Source organism: Salvelinus fontinalis, chromosome 3, assembly GCF_029448725.1.
Source record: "Salvelinus fontinalis isolate EN_2023a chromosome 3, ASM2944872v1, whole genome shotgun sequence".
In the NCBI taxonomy this organism is placed as follows: domain Eukaryota; kingdom Metazoa; phylum Chordata; class Actinopteri; order Salmoniformes; family Salmonidae; genus Salvelinus; species Salvelinus fontinalis.
The window spans coordinates 27,766,607-27,785,021 of NC_074667.1; the positions used below are offsets into that span (position 1 = coordinate 27,766,607).

Sequence of the window (18,415 nt, forward strand, 5' to 3'; positions counted from 1 at the left end):
ACCACCACATCCTGTATCAATCAATATGTTACATAAACTAACCGTGAGGAATGAAGTAGGCCTTTACTGAACACAGATTATATTTACACAATGTTCAAACATTTATTTCAAACAGACAGCATCTCAAAGAGAAACAACAATGACAAACATCCAGATGAAACAAAAGAGCTCATTTAATGTTCAAGTTTTCTGGATTGTTTTTTTATTGGAGTAACAAAATGTGATGTGCCCTCAGCAAACTCCACACGAGAGTTTGCCAACCTGCTGTATTAGAAGCATTTACTCCACGAAATCAAGGGGTTTCATCTGCGTCCTTCCTTACAACCCCAACAATCCCACCTTGTATTTCCACAGTTGGTTGGAAGTCTCTTGGTGTCAAGTCATCTCAAGTTCCATTTTGTCCATTTTAAATATTTAAAATATTTACAGAGTCCAGTATTCCAAAAACTCTATAATCCCACTGTTGCTCGTATAATGCGGATACAGGTGGAAGGGAAGAGCCTCGTCTGGTTTGAGTAGAGAGAAAATGGAACAGCAGAGCTGGTGGAATCAAAGGGGTTTGTTAGGCTGACACTGTCCTCTCTACAAGATCTATGAGTCCCAAATGGCACCCTATTTCCTTTCTATGCTACTTTTGACCAGGGCCCTAAGTAGTGCACTATATGAGGAGTAGGGAGCCATGAGACATGCCCTAATAGTATTTTGAAGTTAATTCTTTCTCCTCTATGGGATAGACTGAAAAATGACGTTTGTTTAAATACATGTTGAAATGTCTATGTTTGCCATTGTTGTACAATGACCTATGATCCTTTCTTATGAAGAATTGAAAAATGAACCATAATCATTAAAAAGATGAAGAAAAAAGGCCACACAGTTAGTCACTCATTCTTTTCATCAAACATCCAGATTTTTCTTCAAAGTATCTCCCTACGTAAAAATAAACTCCCCAATAAATACAAATACAGCAGGAAAAATAATAATTGTCCAATAAGAATGGACACATATAGGGCTCTGGTCTAGTCCATCCCTGAGCTCACTCTTTTGAGAAGGACAAAAATACCAGGAGTGACAAAAAAAAAAAAGACATGGAAAAGGTAAAAGTTCTAATAGGACGTTATTCCTACATGTTCCCAGTGTCTCCAGGAGCAAAGATCCTGCCATTCCTCTTGGTTCCTGAGGCTCAACGTTAAGTACATCCACTGAAGAGAAGAGGTGGTTCCCTTTTCCCGCTGGGGAAGGGCGGTCGTTAAACGGAGGTGATGACGATCATGAGGTGAGGGGAGATATTGGAGATCCGGTTGAGGAGGTCAGGGGCTAGCCGGGATAGGTGGCTCTCTGAAAACTCACATGGTGGGAATATCTGCAACACGTAGGCAGGCTGGAGAAGAGAGATAGAAATAGTTTAGTCTTTCAACTGATCCATCTAAAGATACTTCTAAAACGTAAAACACATACATTGACGCAAACTTTTAATTTGGCTCTATATTCCAGCATTTTGGATTTGAGATCAAATGTTTTATATTGGCCTTGCATCGCAGTGTCGCGGCATCACTACAGCCTGGGGTTCGATCCCGGGAGTCCCATAGGCCAGCACACAATTGGCCGAGCGTCGTCAGGGTTAAGTTTGGCCGGGCCGGGGGGGGGGGGGGGGGGGCTTTACTAAGCTCATCGTGCTCTAGCGACTCCTTGTGGCAGGCCGGGTACCTACAGGCTGACTACGGTCATCAGTTGAATAGTGTTTCCTCCAACACATTGTGAGGCTGGGTTTTTGGGTTAGGCGAGCAGGTGTTAAGAAGCGCAGTTCGGCGGGTCATGCTTCGAAGGACGCATGACTCGACCTTCGCCTCTCCTGAGCCCGATTAGACAAGATCGTAATAATGAAATTGGGGGGAAAAATGGGGGTTAAAATTACAAAAAACAAATAAATGTATAATAAATGACAGGACAGTATGTTACCTTTTATTTTAGGGTAATTTCATACATATCTGTTTTAGCATTTAGAAATGAAAGAGCTTTATGTAATCCACCCATTTGAAGGCGTCATATGTATTTTGGACAAATTCACTTAGCCTCTACAGAGTACCTAACCCGGATCCGGGAGCACCCCCCACACTGATTAGCATCGCTAGCATAGCGTCACAATTAAATAGTAGCATCTAAATATCATTAAATCACAAGTCCAAGACACCCAATGAAAGACACAGATCTTGTGAATAAAACCACCATTTCAGATTTTTTAAATGTTTTACAGGGAAGACACAATATGTAAATCTATTAGCTAAACACGTTAGCAAAATGACACCATTTTCTTACTCCAACAGTTTCTTACTCCATCAGGTGCTATCACCAATTCGGCTAAACTAAGATATTGATAGCCACTAACCAACAAAAAAATTCTTAAGATGACAGTCTGATAACATATTTATGGTATAGCATAGTTTTTTTTTTTAAATGTGCATTTTTCAGGTATAAATCACAGTTCTACATTGCAGCTGCAATCTGATATAGTGCTGATGCAGCTAGAACAATTACAGAGACCAACGTTATATAACTAATTACTTGTCTTAAAACATTTCAGAAAAAATACACAGCGTACAGACATTGAAAGCCCAACATCTGGTGAATCCAAACAATATTTCAGATTTTTTAAATGTTTTATAGCGAAAACAAAATGTATCGCTAATTAGCATAACCAGGCCAGCCAGAACCGGCTGGACGCGCGCGACCAGTTCACATGCACGACAGATATATGAAATAACATCGTAAATTGGGTCTTACTATTGCTGATCTTTCATCAGAATGTTGATCAAGGTGTCCTTAGTCCTGATGAGTCGTTCAATCCATTCACAATGGCAACTTTCCCTCTTCATTTAGCCTGGGTATTGGTCGACTAGCACGGCTCTGTCCAAAGTTAAAAAACTCACAGAACGGAACACGGCAAAACTCCCGAAAAAATTCTAATAATCTGATTAAACTATATTGAAAAAACATACATTACGGTGATATGGTCACATGTATGAAACAAACTTCGACACGGAGATAGTTTTCATCCGTAACGTCAGCATAACAAAAGACAATGCCACCTCTGAAAACGCGCATCTCAGAAACCGGAAGTTGTCGGTCACGCTAAAGAAATAAGTCTTATTTCACGTCAGTACAAGATAAACAAAAAATTTCTCCTCTGACGTCTTCCAGACACCCAGGGGAAGAAGAAGGAAGTGTCATTCGGGTCATAGGTGGCGTGACCATATATAGGCAGAGCTTTGAAGCGAGCATACACATCTTGCAATCTTTTTCAGGCTCAGGGAAAGTGCTGTGAAATGACCTGTGTTTGACTCAGAGACTCAATTGGAACGGTTTTAGAAACCATAGCTTGTTTTCTATCCAATGCTATATGGTTATATGCATATAGTAACAGCAATCATTGAATAAGAGGCAGTTTAGTCTGTAGAGGCAATTATGCTAATGCGAAATAGCACCCCCTGTATTCTCAAGAAGTTAGTGTATAAAATGTTGTCTAAAGTTTAGTATTTGATCTCATATTCCAACCACACAATGACTACTACAAACTTGCTGGATGCATTTGCAGTTTGTTTTTCAGGTTATGTTGTGCTCAATAGAGATTAATTGTAAATAATGTATTGTGTCATTTTGGAGTCACTTATTGTAAATAAGAATAGAATACGTTTCTGAACACTTCTACATTAATGTGGATGCTACCATGATTATGGATAATCATGAATGAATCGTGAAAAAAGTTAGCGTCAAATATCATACCTCCCATTATAGGTCATTTTTTGGGGGCTTTGTGCATTAACTTTCTCACTCATTCATGATGATCCATAATCATGGTAGCAGCCACATTAATGTAGAAGTCTTAAGAAACCTATTACAATAGTGACTCAAATGACAATATTATTTACCATTAATTTCTATAAGGCACAACATAATCTGAAACAACCAAAACGAACTGAAAATGCATCCAACAAGTTTGTAGAGTCACAAGGTTGATGTAGTCATTGCATGCTAGGAATATGGGACCAAATATTAAACTTGACTACAATGCAGCCTCAATATCAACTAATTTCTGGATAACAATTAACTACCTTACTGTGATTGTTTTCAATTAAAATTGTCAAAAATAACACAAAAATAGCTTCTTAGCAAAGAGCAATTTCTCAAGCAAGAATTTAGCTTGGACTGTCTGGGAGTGGTCTGAGTGTGGAGGGGAAAACTGAAAACTAGCTGTTTGGCAGAGGGTTTTGGAAATCTTTCTTATTGGTCTATTAACTAATTTACCAGGCCAACACTCCATCCCACCAAAACATGCTTACATTTCAGACTGTCTTTTAAAACAGCTCTTTCACTAAAATGGCATTCTCATTTTCGCAGTATTATTCCAACCTCAGTGTGGAAATATATATAAAACACAGGAAAATATAGTTTGACCGCACTATAAGTGAATTTGTCCAAATACTTATGACACCTTCAAAAATGGGGGATAGATACAAATTGCATTCATTTCTAAACTGTAAAACGGACATACCCTCAAATAAAAAAGGTGCCATTCGGTACTGTCGCCTCACAAAACACTTTATCTCAAATCCAAAATGCTGGAGTATAGAGCCAAATGAACAGTTTTAGCTTCACTGTCCAAATAAATACGTAGGGGAGTGTATAACTTCACATTTACTAACAAATTACATTTGATCAAAAACAAGGAGTGGCTGATGGTTTGCAAAAACAGACCTTGACTGTAGCAAACACCTAAATAGGCAGACTGAGACCCACCTGATTGGAGCCTGGGTTGGGGACATTGATGATGCCTGCTGCCAGCTTGGCCTGTAGGTAGTTGATGAAAGCGGTTCTTAGGGCCTGGGTCTGGTTCAGGACATCCTCCTGGTCCCGTCCACATGGCAGAGCTAGCAGGAGACAGAACTCACTCTCCCCCTGCAGTAGACAGAACATAAATCAAATTAGAACATGGACCTGTGATGTAGATGAATGCCAGAAATTCTTGACCATTACTTTACGTGTTCTCAGTCAACTTACCTGGTAAAATAACGGAAAAATAAATTTAAAAAAAATAGTTGCTGAGAGAGACTAGGTTATAAGTTAAACATTTTCCTCATGTAGGATCCACTCACTTGCTGTTTGCCTCCACTTGATAATCTGGGCCAAAAAGTCCTTATGCAGTCTTAAAATTGTATATTTTTTTTTATATCACTGTATTTCTAGTAAATCACTGTTTATTTAATGAAAATAACTCCAGAATATATTTTATATAATTAATTTCCCCGAGCTTCTTTTGACCATTGAAATGCTCAGTAATTGTATGGGTGTTAGTAAACTAATTTGAAGACATTTACATACACAGCCCTGATTGACTGATAGGATGGTCTAGATCCCACCCCCTAGCTCAGATGAACAGTTATTGGTCTATTATAAATCAGATAAGATTGTGACATGATATGGCCAAAATATATCACTATATTTTTCACATCACTTAACGGTATGATGGCATTTTATGTTTATGAATAATAAAAAAGTTCAAAATTTGCTTCGTGAGTTGTGCATAACCCTAGGGTAGCAACACAAAGCTTTTCCCATTCTGATTGTTTTATACTGTTACGTAGCGCTGCACAATATGGGCATCAAATCTTGGCCTTAGTTTTAACCAAATGTTACAATTGCGATTTGACTTGAGATTTCAATCAAAACACTTGGGTGAAATGTTGGCATTATGGAAATAGACTGATTATTCAATTGAGTGGTCACCAACTTTTGAGTCAAAAAGCAGGCTGACATCTACCGCTCAGATATGTTTAAACTTCAAAAATGTAAACCTATACAACATTAACGTAATAAAAACTGTTCTGTAGGAATGAGGTTAGGCCTACTGCACTGACACATTATCACAGCATATTGGCTATGCTTGGCCTGTCAATATTGTTCTTCTTAGACCATATTATATTTCAAAACTCGAGCGTCGATGACAAAATTGATCAGTTGCGTCACTTGCAAGGCAAAGCATCAATTGAAATCATTAGTTTTTTATTTTATTTTACTGGACTGATGGTACCTGCATCTGATGGTCAGTCTCAGCGGAGGGAGAGAGCAGAAGAGGGTCTGCCTCACAGTCCCTGTTCTCTCCCTTCCTGGTTTAGACTGACCTGAGGGGACAGTCGTCCACATGATGGCGAAACTCGAGACACACTACATTATTTGTGCCTCATGCACAAATTCGTTGCTCCTATGACCAGAGAAAGTGAAATATTCCTCAATATTTAAAGACACGACGAGCTGCTAATAATAAAAACGCAGGGCTACCGATACACTTGGCAACTCTTTCGTTGCAGCTGCAGCGTGAGTGGAGTGAGTGCTGACAGTTGTATAAAATCGAGCCCACAGCCATGCAATATCCATAGACAAACATTGGCAGCAGTGCTCAGTGACTTTCAATGTGGCATCCCACAACTGTCCCAGACTATGTTTGGAATATTTATTTCGTGCACAGAATAGGTCAACTTTTGTACTTTGGGGGATAGTAGATTGACGCAGGCTAGTGCTTTTGCTGTTCGTTAGGCCTACTCATCTTGTTGGCTGACAAATCAAAGCAGAGCTCACACCTTTCAGGCTACTTTTTTTCAAATCATCATTAGTTGGATCATGAAGCCTTAAAACGTATCAAAAAGTATAGCCCAACGTTTGTAGAACTAAACTTACATTACTAACTCTAAATTAAGCATATACGAGTACCTATTTATGAATTTTTTGATAACCGCTTAACACAATAGCCGCAGGTGCTTTCTATTTTATTCCGCTTTGTTCAATTGTATTTTTCATTCTATAAAATAATAAAAACAATAATGCCAAAGGAATTCTAAGCACATCTTGTCGGCTAAATTAACTGGTGTAGCCCACAGCCATTTGGCATAGCCAGATCAGGACAACTCAGAGTATGCTATTCTGTTCTTCTGAAATAGACTACCTTTTCTTCATATCATGCTTCTGTAGACCTGTCTAAAATAAATAATGGATTTGGCTATAAGGTGCAGGCTATAGTAAATTGATTTATTAGACTTGTTAAAATGTAGATGTTCCAAAGATGTGCATCAGTGGCTTGTAGGATGTGTGTGGAAGTCAGGAGATGACAAATCGGTTTGTTAATTAGACGTCAATTACCATGAGAACAACAGTTATTTGCTTGACAATTACCGGCTGACAAAATCTTCTGACGGCCACAGCCCTTTACACTCGTACCCGTATGCGGGTTGTGTGGGTTGACTGCAGTAAATTAAGAGGACTCCACGCAGTTTCGAAGATGAGACGTTGAGGATTATAATAAATACCTGCTTTGTCATAAAAGCAAGCCAAACCCTCGTGAGTCCAAATGTGTACTTCACATAAAACTTGTCATATACAGTGTTATCATTTATGATCACTCTGTTTGATGTAGTTACAAGATGACGTGGCATATCCTTGGTTGTTCTGAAGAAAGTGAGCCTGTTTGCGCTTTATATTTGACCGGTGTTGTGTGAGGGCGGGGATGCAGAGTTGTGTTCCAAATAAAACGAAGTGTGCTTTTTTTTAGTTTCTCAACGGCACAGCTAGAACTCAAAAAAAAGCACCTTAAATAGGAACTGTGACCACTTGGAGACACCTGTTAGTCCTCTCACTTAAACCCTTGTCATTTTGTCTTATGTTGCACCTACCCCACAATTTCCAGGAATATTATGTTCCTGAATGTATCCAGAGTATTTGATTTCTTTTCAACAAATGTGGCAAAAAATAACAGTAAATGTAAAACACACACAAAATCAACAGTGTAATGTTTAGATTGAGTCGTGTCAGGTGAGCTGTTGTGTCCTCTGGTCTAATAATTTTCCCATAATCTCCAAAAACTGTTTCCTTTCATGGTTATGCATATGCTTTTCATATTTCTTTTATAAGAAACATTTCAAATTGGCCCTATCTATATAGGCCAATTCCCATGAGTGGAAAGGGTTTAATAAGTAAAGCAGAAATGTACCGGGTTTGTTTAAACTTCCTATTCGATTAGTCTATCTTGCAATTGTTTGTTCGCTCTCTCGTTTTTACTATCCTATGTTTTTATTTAGGTTATTCGTAAACAACTGAGCTGGCCTATAGATTAATTCGATGGTTGATCGCAACAGAGTAGGCCATGCCTAGGCCAACTAGTCACATTGAAATTGAACAGGGATTAAGGAGAAAAGGGAAATTAAGATTTTAAAACAATAAGCCAGACAACTGAGTGTCCTCTGCAAAAGGCCCATGATCATCCGAAATAGGAGGGGGGAAAAAAACAGACCCTATCTGACATCTTGTGCTGCTTTGGTGCTCTACGCTCTTTCCACAATCTACATTGTTCTCTTGCATTATGTTAATTGTCCAACTACTTAGGCTATGGCAATTAGGGAATAGGCCATTTGGCACGTCGCCCTGCTGTGTGCTCACTGCACTGCGCTGTTGTGTGCTGCCAGATTCCGGCAGGGCAGCCAAGTTCACTTACGCTGAACCATCGTTTGTGACATCTCGACGTCGTCCCCGTCGACGATGGCCGTCAAACACCGTCGACAGGTCGGGCAACAAAATTGCCCGACCTTAAAATTAACTCTCATCCCAATGTAAACAATTCAAGGACAGGGACCATAAACTTACTGTCATTCTTCTAGCCACACCATCCAGTTGTGACGCCTCGAGTCTCATTCTCTGGACGATCCGAAGCAGCGATCCTCCCTCTGGTAGGGGCAGTGACCGTAGAGCCAATCCTTTGTTGCCACAGACAAAATGCAACTGGACAGCAGCCTGGTCATTTTTCAGTGCCAGCAGCCCTTGCCACACTATCGGGTACTTCTGCTCAAACAGAGAAAAAATATTTTTATGTGATATAAAAACTGAATATAATTGTGAATAGTTTTCCTTTACTACACTTTATCCTGTCCGCTCTTTCTCTCATCTCGCTGGCCCTGTTCAGTTGTCTCTGTCCAGATGTACCCTCTACTCTCTCTAATGCACTCTTTATTCCCCATTTCAATGTCCAAGTGACTCACCGTGAGCAGCTGCACCATGTTCACAGGTTGCTGTCCAACTTGTTTCACCTTGACATCAGCTTGTGACTGGCTGGGATCTGCACCCTGAGGACCAGAACAAAGTGATTTTAGTATAAAGAAGCTGGTTTTCAAACGTCATTTAAGACACTACCACATGACCATTATTAAATTGTGGAGATATAAAATTACATTGAATAGGGCTTAACTCACTAAGGCAGAAGTGATGTTGAGAGGTACCTGGTTGATCCCAAAAGGAGAGGTCTCAGTGATTTGTGAATGGATGGCCCGGGTGTTGGTGTAAATTCCTGGATACTCCGAGAAAGAAGCTCCCGTCCCTGATGGCAGCAGCTGCACCCTTTGGGGGGACGCCATGGCGGCCATACTTGGCCGAAACCCCATCATCCCATCCTTCAGAGGAGAGTGTGGCCTCTTGACCTCCTGTGGCTTTGTGACATCCTTCTCGGACACACCTTTAGCCAGCAGATGTGCTCTGGGGGACATCGACGAGGCGATGTTGGTAGATGTTGAGGAGGTTGGGACAGTCTCTTGGATGTGTCCCTGGTGTGGCTCTGGGGCCGAGCGCTCTCCCTGAGGGTGGTGCATGAGCACACGCAAGTCCCTGGGCGACATGTATGGGTCCAGCTGCAGCCCGCTATGTAGAGCCCCACGGGGATCCGGCTGCATAGTCTCTGCTTTCAGCTGTGTGGCAGATTGTCTCCCTGCGGCCTGATGAAAGCGCCTGGCATCGTCTTGCTCTCCCTCATGGCCCCTCACATTCCCAGGGTTAACCTTGAGGACTATGTCTCTGCCTACCGCCTGGGGCGAGGTGGGGCGTTGCTGGAGAGGACCAGACCAGGGAGAGGCAAGAGGGTCTCCATGCATCCCGAAACTCATGACAGATAGGGGTGGCGTGTTCACCCTTCCCTCTCCTTGAACAAGGTGCCCCATGGGGATTGCTTGGGAGGCACGATGGGGTGACATCCTTCCAATGCCACCGTGAGCACTGTGAGGTTGCATGATGACAGACTGCTCAGGGTGGTGGACACTGGTGACATACTGCTGCATGGCGGGCAGGCCAGAGGGCAGCATCCCAGGGAGGCCTTTGGGAGAGGAGGAGCCGATGGGAGAGGACACTTTAGTGAACGGAGAATGTGGATGGCCTGACTTGCGAGGAGAACGGGGCTCCTGTTTGACCCCACTGAGATGTGAGGGTGTTCTGTCAGTGGCCGATCCGGAAACAAAGCCTACGTGGTTGCCAGCCGGAGAGGGCAGGTGGGGGCTCATTGCAGGACTTATGGCAGAGGTCCAAGATGGTTTACACCCGTCAGCGTTCATAGTGTCAGCCCCATCCACTTTCTTTGGATGCTTCAATAACATTGTGAACTCTGAATGATGGTAACCCATTACTTGTGGATTATTAACTGTCTGCTGGAGCCTCTTCACGACTCCTCCTTGAGGCCCTGATGGGTAGGGAGATTCTAACTTTTCATTACCAGTGTTTTCTTGTTTAATGGAGGAAACCGTTTGTTGCGTCTTAAGGTGCCCATGGTCTGTCTGTATTGGAGGACACTTTGGAGTGTTTGACTGGGAGTGGGTATACATCTCCTGTTTTATCTGGGGCATGGACACTAGCTGCTGAGATTCCATGTCAACTACAGTAGCTGGTGGGATCTGGCTGATTTTGGCACTTATCCTCTGTGGTCCCTCCTTGATCTGTCCTGAGTGACTCAACACCACCACTCCCTCTGAGGTATTCACCCTTAGACCTGGGCTGGAGCCTGTACCCAGACCGGAGCTCTCAACCAAGTACCTCCCAGCACTTCCACCCTCCTCGCCAACTGATGGTCCATGGTACGAACCACTATCCCGGTCCTCCATGCTGGGCGGCCTGTATGTCTGCTTGGGAAGTGGCATGTCCACTACGGGATTTCTGTCAACTGACATAATAACCTTCTCCATGTCAGGTGGATTGCAAACACGACTGATAACAGAGGTGGCAGTGGAGGCGATAACAGAAATGACCGACTTTGACTCAGGGGATGGTAGTGAGGCTGGGGGCCGGACTACAGACTGAGCTGGATGAGGCCTGTTGTCATTAAGAGAGGTCTTACTAGTCACAGCAACCATTGGGGTATTACTTTCAGGTAGGTGTGGAGGATCCCTAAGGGATAAGGTGCCCAAATTGCTAGGAACAGAACTACTGCATGGGACTGGGAGTGAAACATTTTTGTGCTTCATGAGAATCCTACGCAAGTCACTGTTGTTACGCTCAGTCTCCATGGGCTCAGTGTCAGGGGGAATTGCTGGGTTCTCAAAGGAAGCTGCTGATGCTCTAGGAGAGGAAGGGACACCTACGTCCTTGGACTGGTTGAGCCAATCTGGTGGGGAAACTGGGATCCTGCTTAGCTGTGTGGGCCTGATGTTTGGCCGGGTTGGGGGTGGAGAGAGTGAAGGTGAGATGCACTCAGGTGGCGGTGGTTGTTGTTGAGGCTTGGGGAGAGTGGGACTTTTGGTTGGGGGGCAGACAGGTTTCAGATGTTGAGGTGGAGGTTGTTCTGTAAGGACTGGAGGTAACTTCGATTCTTTAGGCATGTCCGTAGCCTTAGGAGCCAAATGCTCAGTTTTAGGCTTCCAAGAGGTGGTTGTAATGACACCTGCAGCTGAGGTTGAGGGAATAGTTTCTGGAACAGGCTGTGAATTGGAGGGTATGCTGTCTGATGTGATAACAGAGGTGCTCTCCAGTTCTGATGAAATTTCTTTTACAGCGTCCTTTTTGTTTGATTTTTGGCTCTTAGACCGTTTCGGTGTTTTAGCTCTGCCCTTAGCACCCTTCCTGGGTGTAGTTGGGAAAAAGGACTCCCCCTGAATAGGAGATATGTTAGTCACAGGTTCAGCTCCCTTGGTCGGCTGGACAAAGGATGGAATCTCTAGGTCTGAATCCACAACAGCACTAATTACCGGCTCTTGAGGCAGAGGGACGGGTATATCCTCACCCATAATCGAATCAATGGCAGCAGCAAGTTCATACTCACTAGCAGGATTGGCAGATTTCTCTTCCTCAGTCTCAATTTTTAATTCTGCAGATGGTGGGGCAAGTGGAGTTGGTGACTCTGCTGGGAGGGTTGGGTCTGTCAGTTTAGCAATGTTCTCCACAGCTTGCTCAAGCTCCTGTTCCTGTTGTAGCAAAGTTTTAGGATCTATTGGAGGCTTAGTTTCTGGTGTGCTCTCATCTTTATCCTCGTTGCTAGAACTCATATCTTTTCCTGGACTAGACTCTAATAATGGGTCATTAGTAGATTCGCCTGGTTTGGTCTTTTTAGAAGAATCATCCCCATTTTCAGGTTCCTCATCCCCCATTTGAAGCAAATCTTTCACCTCAGTGACATTTAGTCTGATCTTCAGGTTCTTGAGGACAGGAGATTTTGGAGTCCGTGTCAAGCGTGGAGCTTTTCCTCTCCCACTCTTCTCCATTTTCTCCAATACAGGCAGTTCTTCCACGACTGGTGGTTCAGACTCTTTCTCACCAAATTTAGTTCCACTGACTTTCTCGTCAACAGGGTCCTTTTTCTGCCTGTCTTTATCTCGTGGTTTCTCTGTTCCTAGTTGTTGCTTAACATTCTCCTCTTTTTTTGTCACAACTGGTGCTACAGTATCTTCCTTACACGAGACAGTGGAATCCTGCATGGCCAAACTGTCTTCTGTAAAATCCATCTGCTGAGAAACATCTTCAGGTGGCTCAGTTTTGTCCCCCTTCCTACTTGATCCAGTCGCTATGGGCATGGGTAATTGACTTGCCAAAGCTTTATGACCATGAGGAGAATGTCTGCCTTTTGACACTTTTGAAATTCTGTCACTACTCTCTGATTCATTGGAGTCTGTATCCTTGGTCTCCATTTTTGATCTATCCCCTTTAGCTGTTAACATGTCCTCTCCTTGTCGCCGATTCTTAGGGGGACGTCCCCGCCTTGAAGTAATAGGTGCAAGGGAATCCTGCTCTAACGGTTGCTGAGGGGCTGCTTCCTTGTCTTTGTCTCCACCTCGCTTCCGTGCAGTGCGGGGTGACTCAGTTACATCCTTTCCAGCCCCCTTAATGGCATCTTCCTCAACTGGGGTGGCATACACAGATTTCACATTTCTACGCCTTGCTCTTCCAACAGATATACTCTGCTCTGTGCCATGTTCAGGGTCTGCTCCATGTATGGGAGACTTGCCTGTGGATTTGGAATCTGAGCTTCCCTTTGAAGACTCTGCTCTAGGGGATGATGCACGTTTTGTGCGTTCACTCTTGCGGGTAAGCGGTTTCTCTGAACTAGTTGTTGAAATCAAAGGAGTCAGTGGGACTTGAGTAGGAGACTTACTCTTTTTGTTCTTGGACTTCTGAGGTGGTGAAATTGACTCATCACTGGTTTCATTATCAACAAGCACCTGGGTCTGATTGAGTTCAAGTTTATTTTCCACTTCTGTATGAGTGTCTGTATTGTCAGTGTTGGTATCATCTTTTGAAACCTCCATCTCCTCAACAGGGTTAGGTGGTGTGGAACTTATAAATTCAGGTGGTAATTCAGGAAGTACCAGCTCAGGCTCTGGTACAGACCTACTCACTGATGTTTCATGAAGGCAATCACTGCTGGAAGACTGCTCAGGGTTCAACATTTTAATATCCTGAGCTATATCTTTAGATTTCTCTTCACAAGGGGATCTTTTAACTTTTCTCACAGAACGGATGTGCTCAGGGGCTGCTGAATTAACAGAAGCAGGGGGCAAAATCTCACAGGGTGATATTTGCGGGAGGGGAGGGAGCTGTTCATTTTCTCTGTTTTCTTTTGTCAAAGGTTCTGGGGCAGCTGGCTCTGGACCCCTTGGCTCTGGAGTAAACATGTCATGCGTTTCCACTGTTGGAGACATCTCTTTGGGTGGAAGAGGTGGAGACATTTCCTTGGGTGGAAGGGGTGGAGATATTTCCTTGGGTGGAGACATTTCCTTGGGTGGAAGGGGTGGAGACGTGTGCTTGGGTGGAGACATTTCCTTAGGTGGAAGGGGTGGAGACGTATGCTTGGGTGGAGACATTTCCTTGGGTGGAAGGGGTGGAGACGTATGCTTGGGTGGAGACATTTCCTTGGGTGGAAGGGGTGGAGACGTATGCTTGGGTGGAGACATTTCCTTGGGTGGAAGGGGTGGAGACGTATGCTTGGGTGGAGACATTTCCTTGGGTGGAAGGGGTGGAGACGTATGCTTGGGTGGAGACATTTCCTTGGGTGGAAGGGGTGGAGACGTATGCTTGGGTGGAGACATTTCCTTGGGTGGAAGGGGTGGAGACGTATGCTTGGGTGGAGACATTTCCTTGGGTGGAAGGGGTGGAGACATGTGCTTGGGTGGAAGGGGTGGAGACATTTCCTTGGGAGGAGACATTTCTTTGGATGGAAGGGGTGGAGCCACCTGCTTGGATGGAGACATTTCCTTGGGTGGAAGGGGTGGAGACATTTCCTTGGGTGGAAGGGGTGGAGACATTTCCTTGGGTGGAAGGGGTGGAGACATCCCCTTGGGTAGAAAGGGTAGAGACATTTGCTTAGGTGGAGACATCTCCTTAGGCATAAATGGGGGCTGGGAAATCATGTGGTTCTCAGCAGGGCTAGTAGGTTTAGTCTCTGGATCCATGACCGGTTCTGAGGTTTTAAGAAACTGCAGAGGTTGCTGTTCTGCCTCCGGTGACTTCTCCACCCTATTACTATCTATGGAATCTGCTCTTTTTACTTCCTGTAACTGTTGGTCTTTCTGCTGTTGCAGCCGCGTGAACTCCAAAAAGCGGCTATGGAAGAGGACAACTGGTTCTGTGTCAGGCTGCCCATCTGCCAGGCCTTGCTGACCAGTTTGTTGAGCCTGACTTTGCTCAGGGTCCTCAGGCTTTCGCTCAAGGTGCTGAAGACGTCTTGAGTCCTGTTCAAAGATTGAGCTGTGTAGGAAACGGGAGGCAAACAGTTCCCTGCGTTCATGTTCCTCTGGCTTGGGCTTGGGGTCTTCCTTCCTGTCATCTAGTTTGTCTTCAGACCCACCACTGCGAATTTTCTTCTTCTTCATGTACCAAGAGGGTGTAGGCCGTGGTGCTGACTCAACCTTTTCAGTATCTTTCCTGCTGCGCAAACCAGCAAAATGTGAATCATAATCCAAGAAAGACCAGTTGTCCTCCCTAGAGGAGGACAGAGACTTTGCTCGCTCTAGCAGGGCCTTGGTATCTGGTGTGATGGTCTGGTCAAGTGCAAAGGAGTAGAACTTCATCCTCTCCAAAGTGGCAAGCTTGGGGTCTGAAAATCTGTCCACTCGTTGCCTGTCAGAGAAAGGCATAGAAGTGGAGGGCATAGGAGAATGTGGTTTGTGTTCTCTATCCTCTTCAGAATCGGATCGTACTTCCCCAGGCTCCAAATCATGTAAAATTCCATACTCCAAACGCTTGCGATTGTGTGTATTCTTTCCAATGCCTCTGGAGAAGTTTAAGTCGGGTAAAAAATCTTGCTTGACTCTGCTCTCCCAACGTTTTTCCCGCTCTTCTTCACTAAGTTGTAAAGGAGTGTTTGGCTTGGACATTTGCGTTGTATGTGTCCTTTTGACTGCCAGCTCCAGGTGGCTTTTATCCTCCGTTTTAACCTCCCTGAGATGTGAAGATTCCGCAAAGTCCTGCTCAGCATGATGAGAGAAGTGTTGCAAGCCTGGAGATGCAGTGTTGTGCCACTCAGGATCTTCACTCTTTTGCCGGAAGCTCCTGTAGACACGGTCCCCCCTCTTGGCACTGATATCTGCATCAAATTGCTCTAGTTTCTTGAGTTTATGAGAAGGGAAATGATCGGTGACATCTTGAGGTGGCTTGCCCACTTCATGTACCAGACTGCGGTGTTCAAGGTCCTCCGTTTCTAAGCCTTGTGGACTCCCAGCTTTTTCTTGTTTGTCTGGCTCTTGAAGCTGTTGGTGGAGCCTCCTTTGCTCCATCTGTTTGCGGTAACTCTGGGAGAGGTCAATATCCAGAGGCTCTTCCTTGACACACTTGTCATTGTCTTGTGTACCATATTTGAAAGGGCTCTGTGGATCTTGATCTCTTGCATTGTCTTGGTCCATGTTCCCATCATGGGAGAACCTTCTGGACATACTGTGGCGTTTTGAGTCCATAGGGTCCATGCTCCCATCGGGCAGCTCTTCTTGTCCTCTCATTGCAGGATCCTGACCCTCTTTATGACTGCCAAGAAACACCAGCCTCTCTGATTTGGATCTTGAATCCCTCCGCTGTGAGTCTTTTTGCTGAGCCTTACTGTCACCATCAGTCTCTTTTGTAAAGGCAGTGTTAGCTCCAAAGTCTTGGGATTGACTCCCATCCTCATCTTCCAGCCTTCTCCTCTTCTGTCGAATGGTTCTCCCACTGGCATCTCCAAAGCGCCTCTTTCTCGCAGCCAACCGATCAGAATCCACTGATGGATCTTTCCCTTCATTTCCAGTGTCAGATTTTTGGTGTTTCTTGGATCGTGTTTTACCATCCTTGTCTGCGTTCTCACCTTTCCCCGACTCAAGCCTCTCACTTTTTACAGGTTCATGGCGAGAGGTTGACGTTGTCGGATCTGAAGGAGGAGGGTCGTTGTCACCTTTATATCTCTGTCTGTCAAGGCTGTCTTGGTCTGACACCTTTCCCCTTCCAGAGCCTCCATCCAGACTGGGTTCTAGCTCTGTCTCAGACGGTGGGATGCTGGGAGATTGCACCTTTGCTTTCCTTGACTTACTCTTCTCCCCTTTTTCTTTGTCACCTTTCTCCTTTCGTCTCCCCCGCTTGCTCTTCTCAGCCCCAGCAACACGCTCAGGTTCGACCAGGTGGATGTCTTTTTCCAACCTCTCACTCTTAGAGCTGGCTCCATGTTCCAATGGAGGCGCCTTGTCAGTCTTGTCAAAGCGTGGTGGTGAGAGTGAGCTGCAACTACCACTTCGCTCAGAGGATTGACTGTAGACCCGTCGCTCTGGGTCTCTGGGAGCACGCTCAGATGGTGAAGGGGAGGCAGAAGGGGTGATCGGGCGCCGTGGATGAGAGGGGCTCCACATGCCATGGTCTGCCTCAAAGCGCTCCCGCTCTCTTTCTCGCTCCCTCTGGATGTATGTGTATTTCCGAATGTCCTGCTCAAAAGGATCTCGATATTCCCTGAACTCCCGGGGGTCTTCATGGTAGCGTGGGTCAAAGTGTTCTCCCTGGTAGTGCTCCAATTCAGAATACCGCTCACGGCTGCGGGCAGGATAGTCGCGGCGAGGATCTTCGGGGTAAATGGTGCCAGGGGTGCGTGCATTCTCAAAGTATGCTCTTTCTGCTGAGAACTCATGGTATGGAGGTCTTGGTCGTTCCTCTCTGTAAAGAAGGGGGTTGTGTAATAGGAGAGAAAAAAAAAGAACATTGAAGTGAGATCAAAGTACACCCGAAAACAGTAATTCAAAGTATTCCCTCAAATGCATTCACCTCACATAACAAAATGTTAACTTTACCGTCTTTCAGTTGGAATTTCGTAGAAGTCTCTAATGTCTTGCCCAGAGGCCTGCATAGAGCGATAAAAAGCCATCTGACTCTCTTGGCTGGCAAAATCCACCTGCAGACAGAAAACAAATCAACAATTTGTCTTTCATCTGGTTTACTGTGAAACTGTCAGTAACTAATCGTTTAGTCATACCTTTATTTTGTTGCCGCCAATCTTCCAGCCTTTGGTCTCCCTGACAGCTGCCTGTGCAAAATCTGTGTTGTTATACAAGATGAGAGCCATCCCCTTCAACCTGTCAAACACCACCTATAGGAAGAAAAGGGGAAATCATGTTTAGAATAACATGTCTAATATCTAATAGAATGTCAGGGACTTAAAAAACATTGGAGGGGGAGAAAAGAGTATGGACCTTGACTACATGTCCATAGCGGCAGAAGTGACGTGTGAGATATTGCTCTGTTATGTTGGAAGCCAAACCGTCCAGCCAAACACATGTTGTGGGCATACTCTTCCCAAACCCCAGCTGCAAAGGAGACAGAACCAAACAAGGATGAAGAAACAGGAAAAAAATACTGGTATGGTTACTTCATTATCACTGAACTCAATTCCCTTTGTACTAACAGAGTGCATTTGGAAAGTACTCAGTCCCCTTGACGTTTTCCACATTTTATGTTACAGCCTTATTCTAACACGTATGAAATCGTTTTTTCGCCCCCTCATTAACTTCTCTAGGGTAGGGGGCAGCATTCTGAATTTTGGATGAAAAGCATGCCCAAATTAAACTGCCTGCTTCTCGGGCCCAGAAGATGATATGCATGTAACTGGTAGATTTGGATAGAAAACACTCTA

The 18,415-nt window shown here is 44.5% G+C and overlaps 1 protein-coding gene across 6 annotated transcripts in view; it reads right to left on the bottom strand.

The window, feature by feature from the left end:
• Nucleotides 1-77: 77 nt before the first annotated feature.
• LOC129842450 (msx2-interacting protein-like) overlaps nucleotides 78-18,415 on the bottom strand; it is a 35,664-nt gene continuing 17,326 nt past the window's right edge. For 3 of the 6 annotated variants that reach the window (XM_055911033.1, XM_055911038.1, XM_055911021.1), the window contains exons 8-15: nucleotides 17,976-18,089; nucleotides 17,759-17,872; nucleotides 17,577-17,677; nucleotides 9,285-17,442; nucleotides 9,075-9,158; nucleotides 8,683-8,877; nucleotides 4,792-4,953; nucleotides 78-1,378 (exon numbers count right to left, since the gene is read on the bottom strand). In XM_055911033.1, the coding sequence (XP_055767008.1) occupies nucleotides 1,247-1,378; nucleotides 4,792-4,953; nucleotides 8,683-8,877; nucleotides 9,075-9,158; nucleotides 9,285-17,442; nucleotides 17,577-17,677; nucleotides 17,759-17,872; nucleotides 17,976-18,089 (9,060 nt within the window). In that variant the 3' untranslated portion in view covers nucleotides 78-1,246. The remainder of the gene's footprint in view (nucleotides 1,379-4,791; nucleotides 4,954-8,682; nucleotides 8,878-9,074; nucleotides 9,159-9,284; nucleotides 17,443-17,576; nucleotides 17,678-17,758; nucleotides 17,873-17,975; nucleotides 18,090-18,415) is intronic. The other 3 variants (XM_055911046.1, XM_055911024.1, XM_055911039.1) reach the window with 2 other exon arrangements.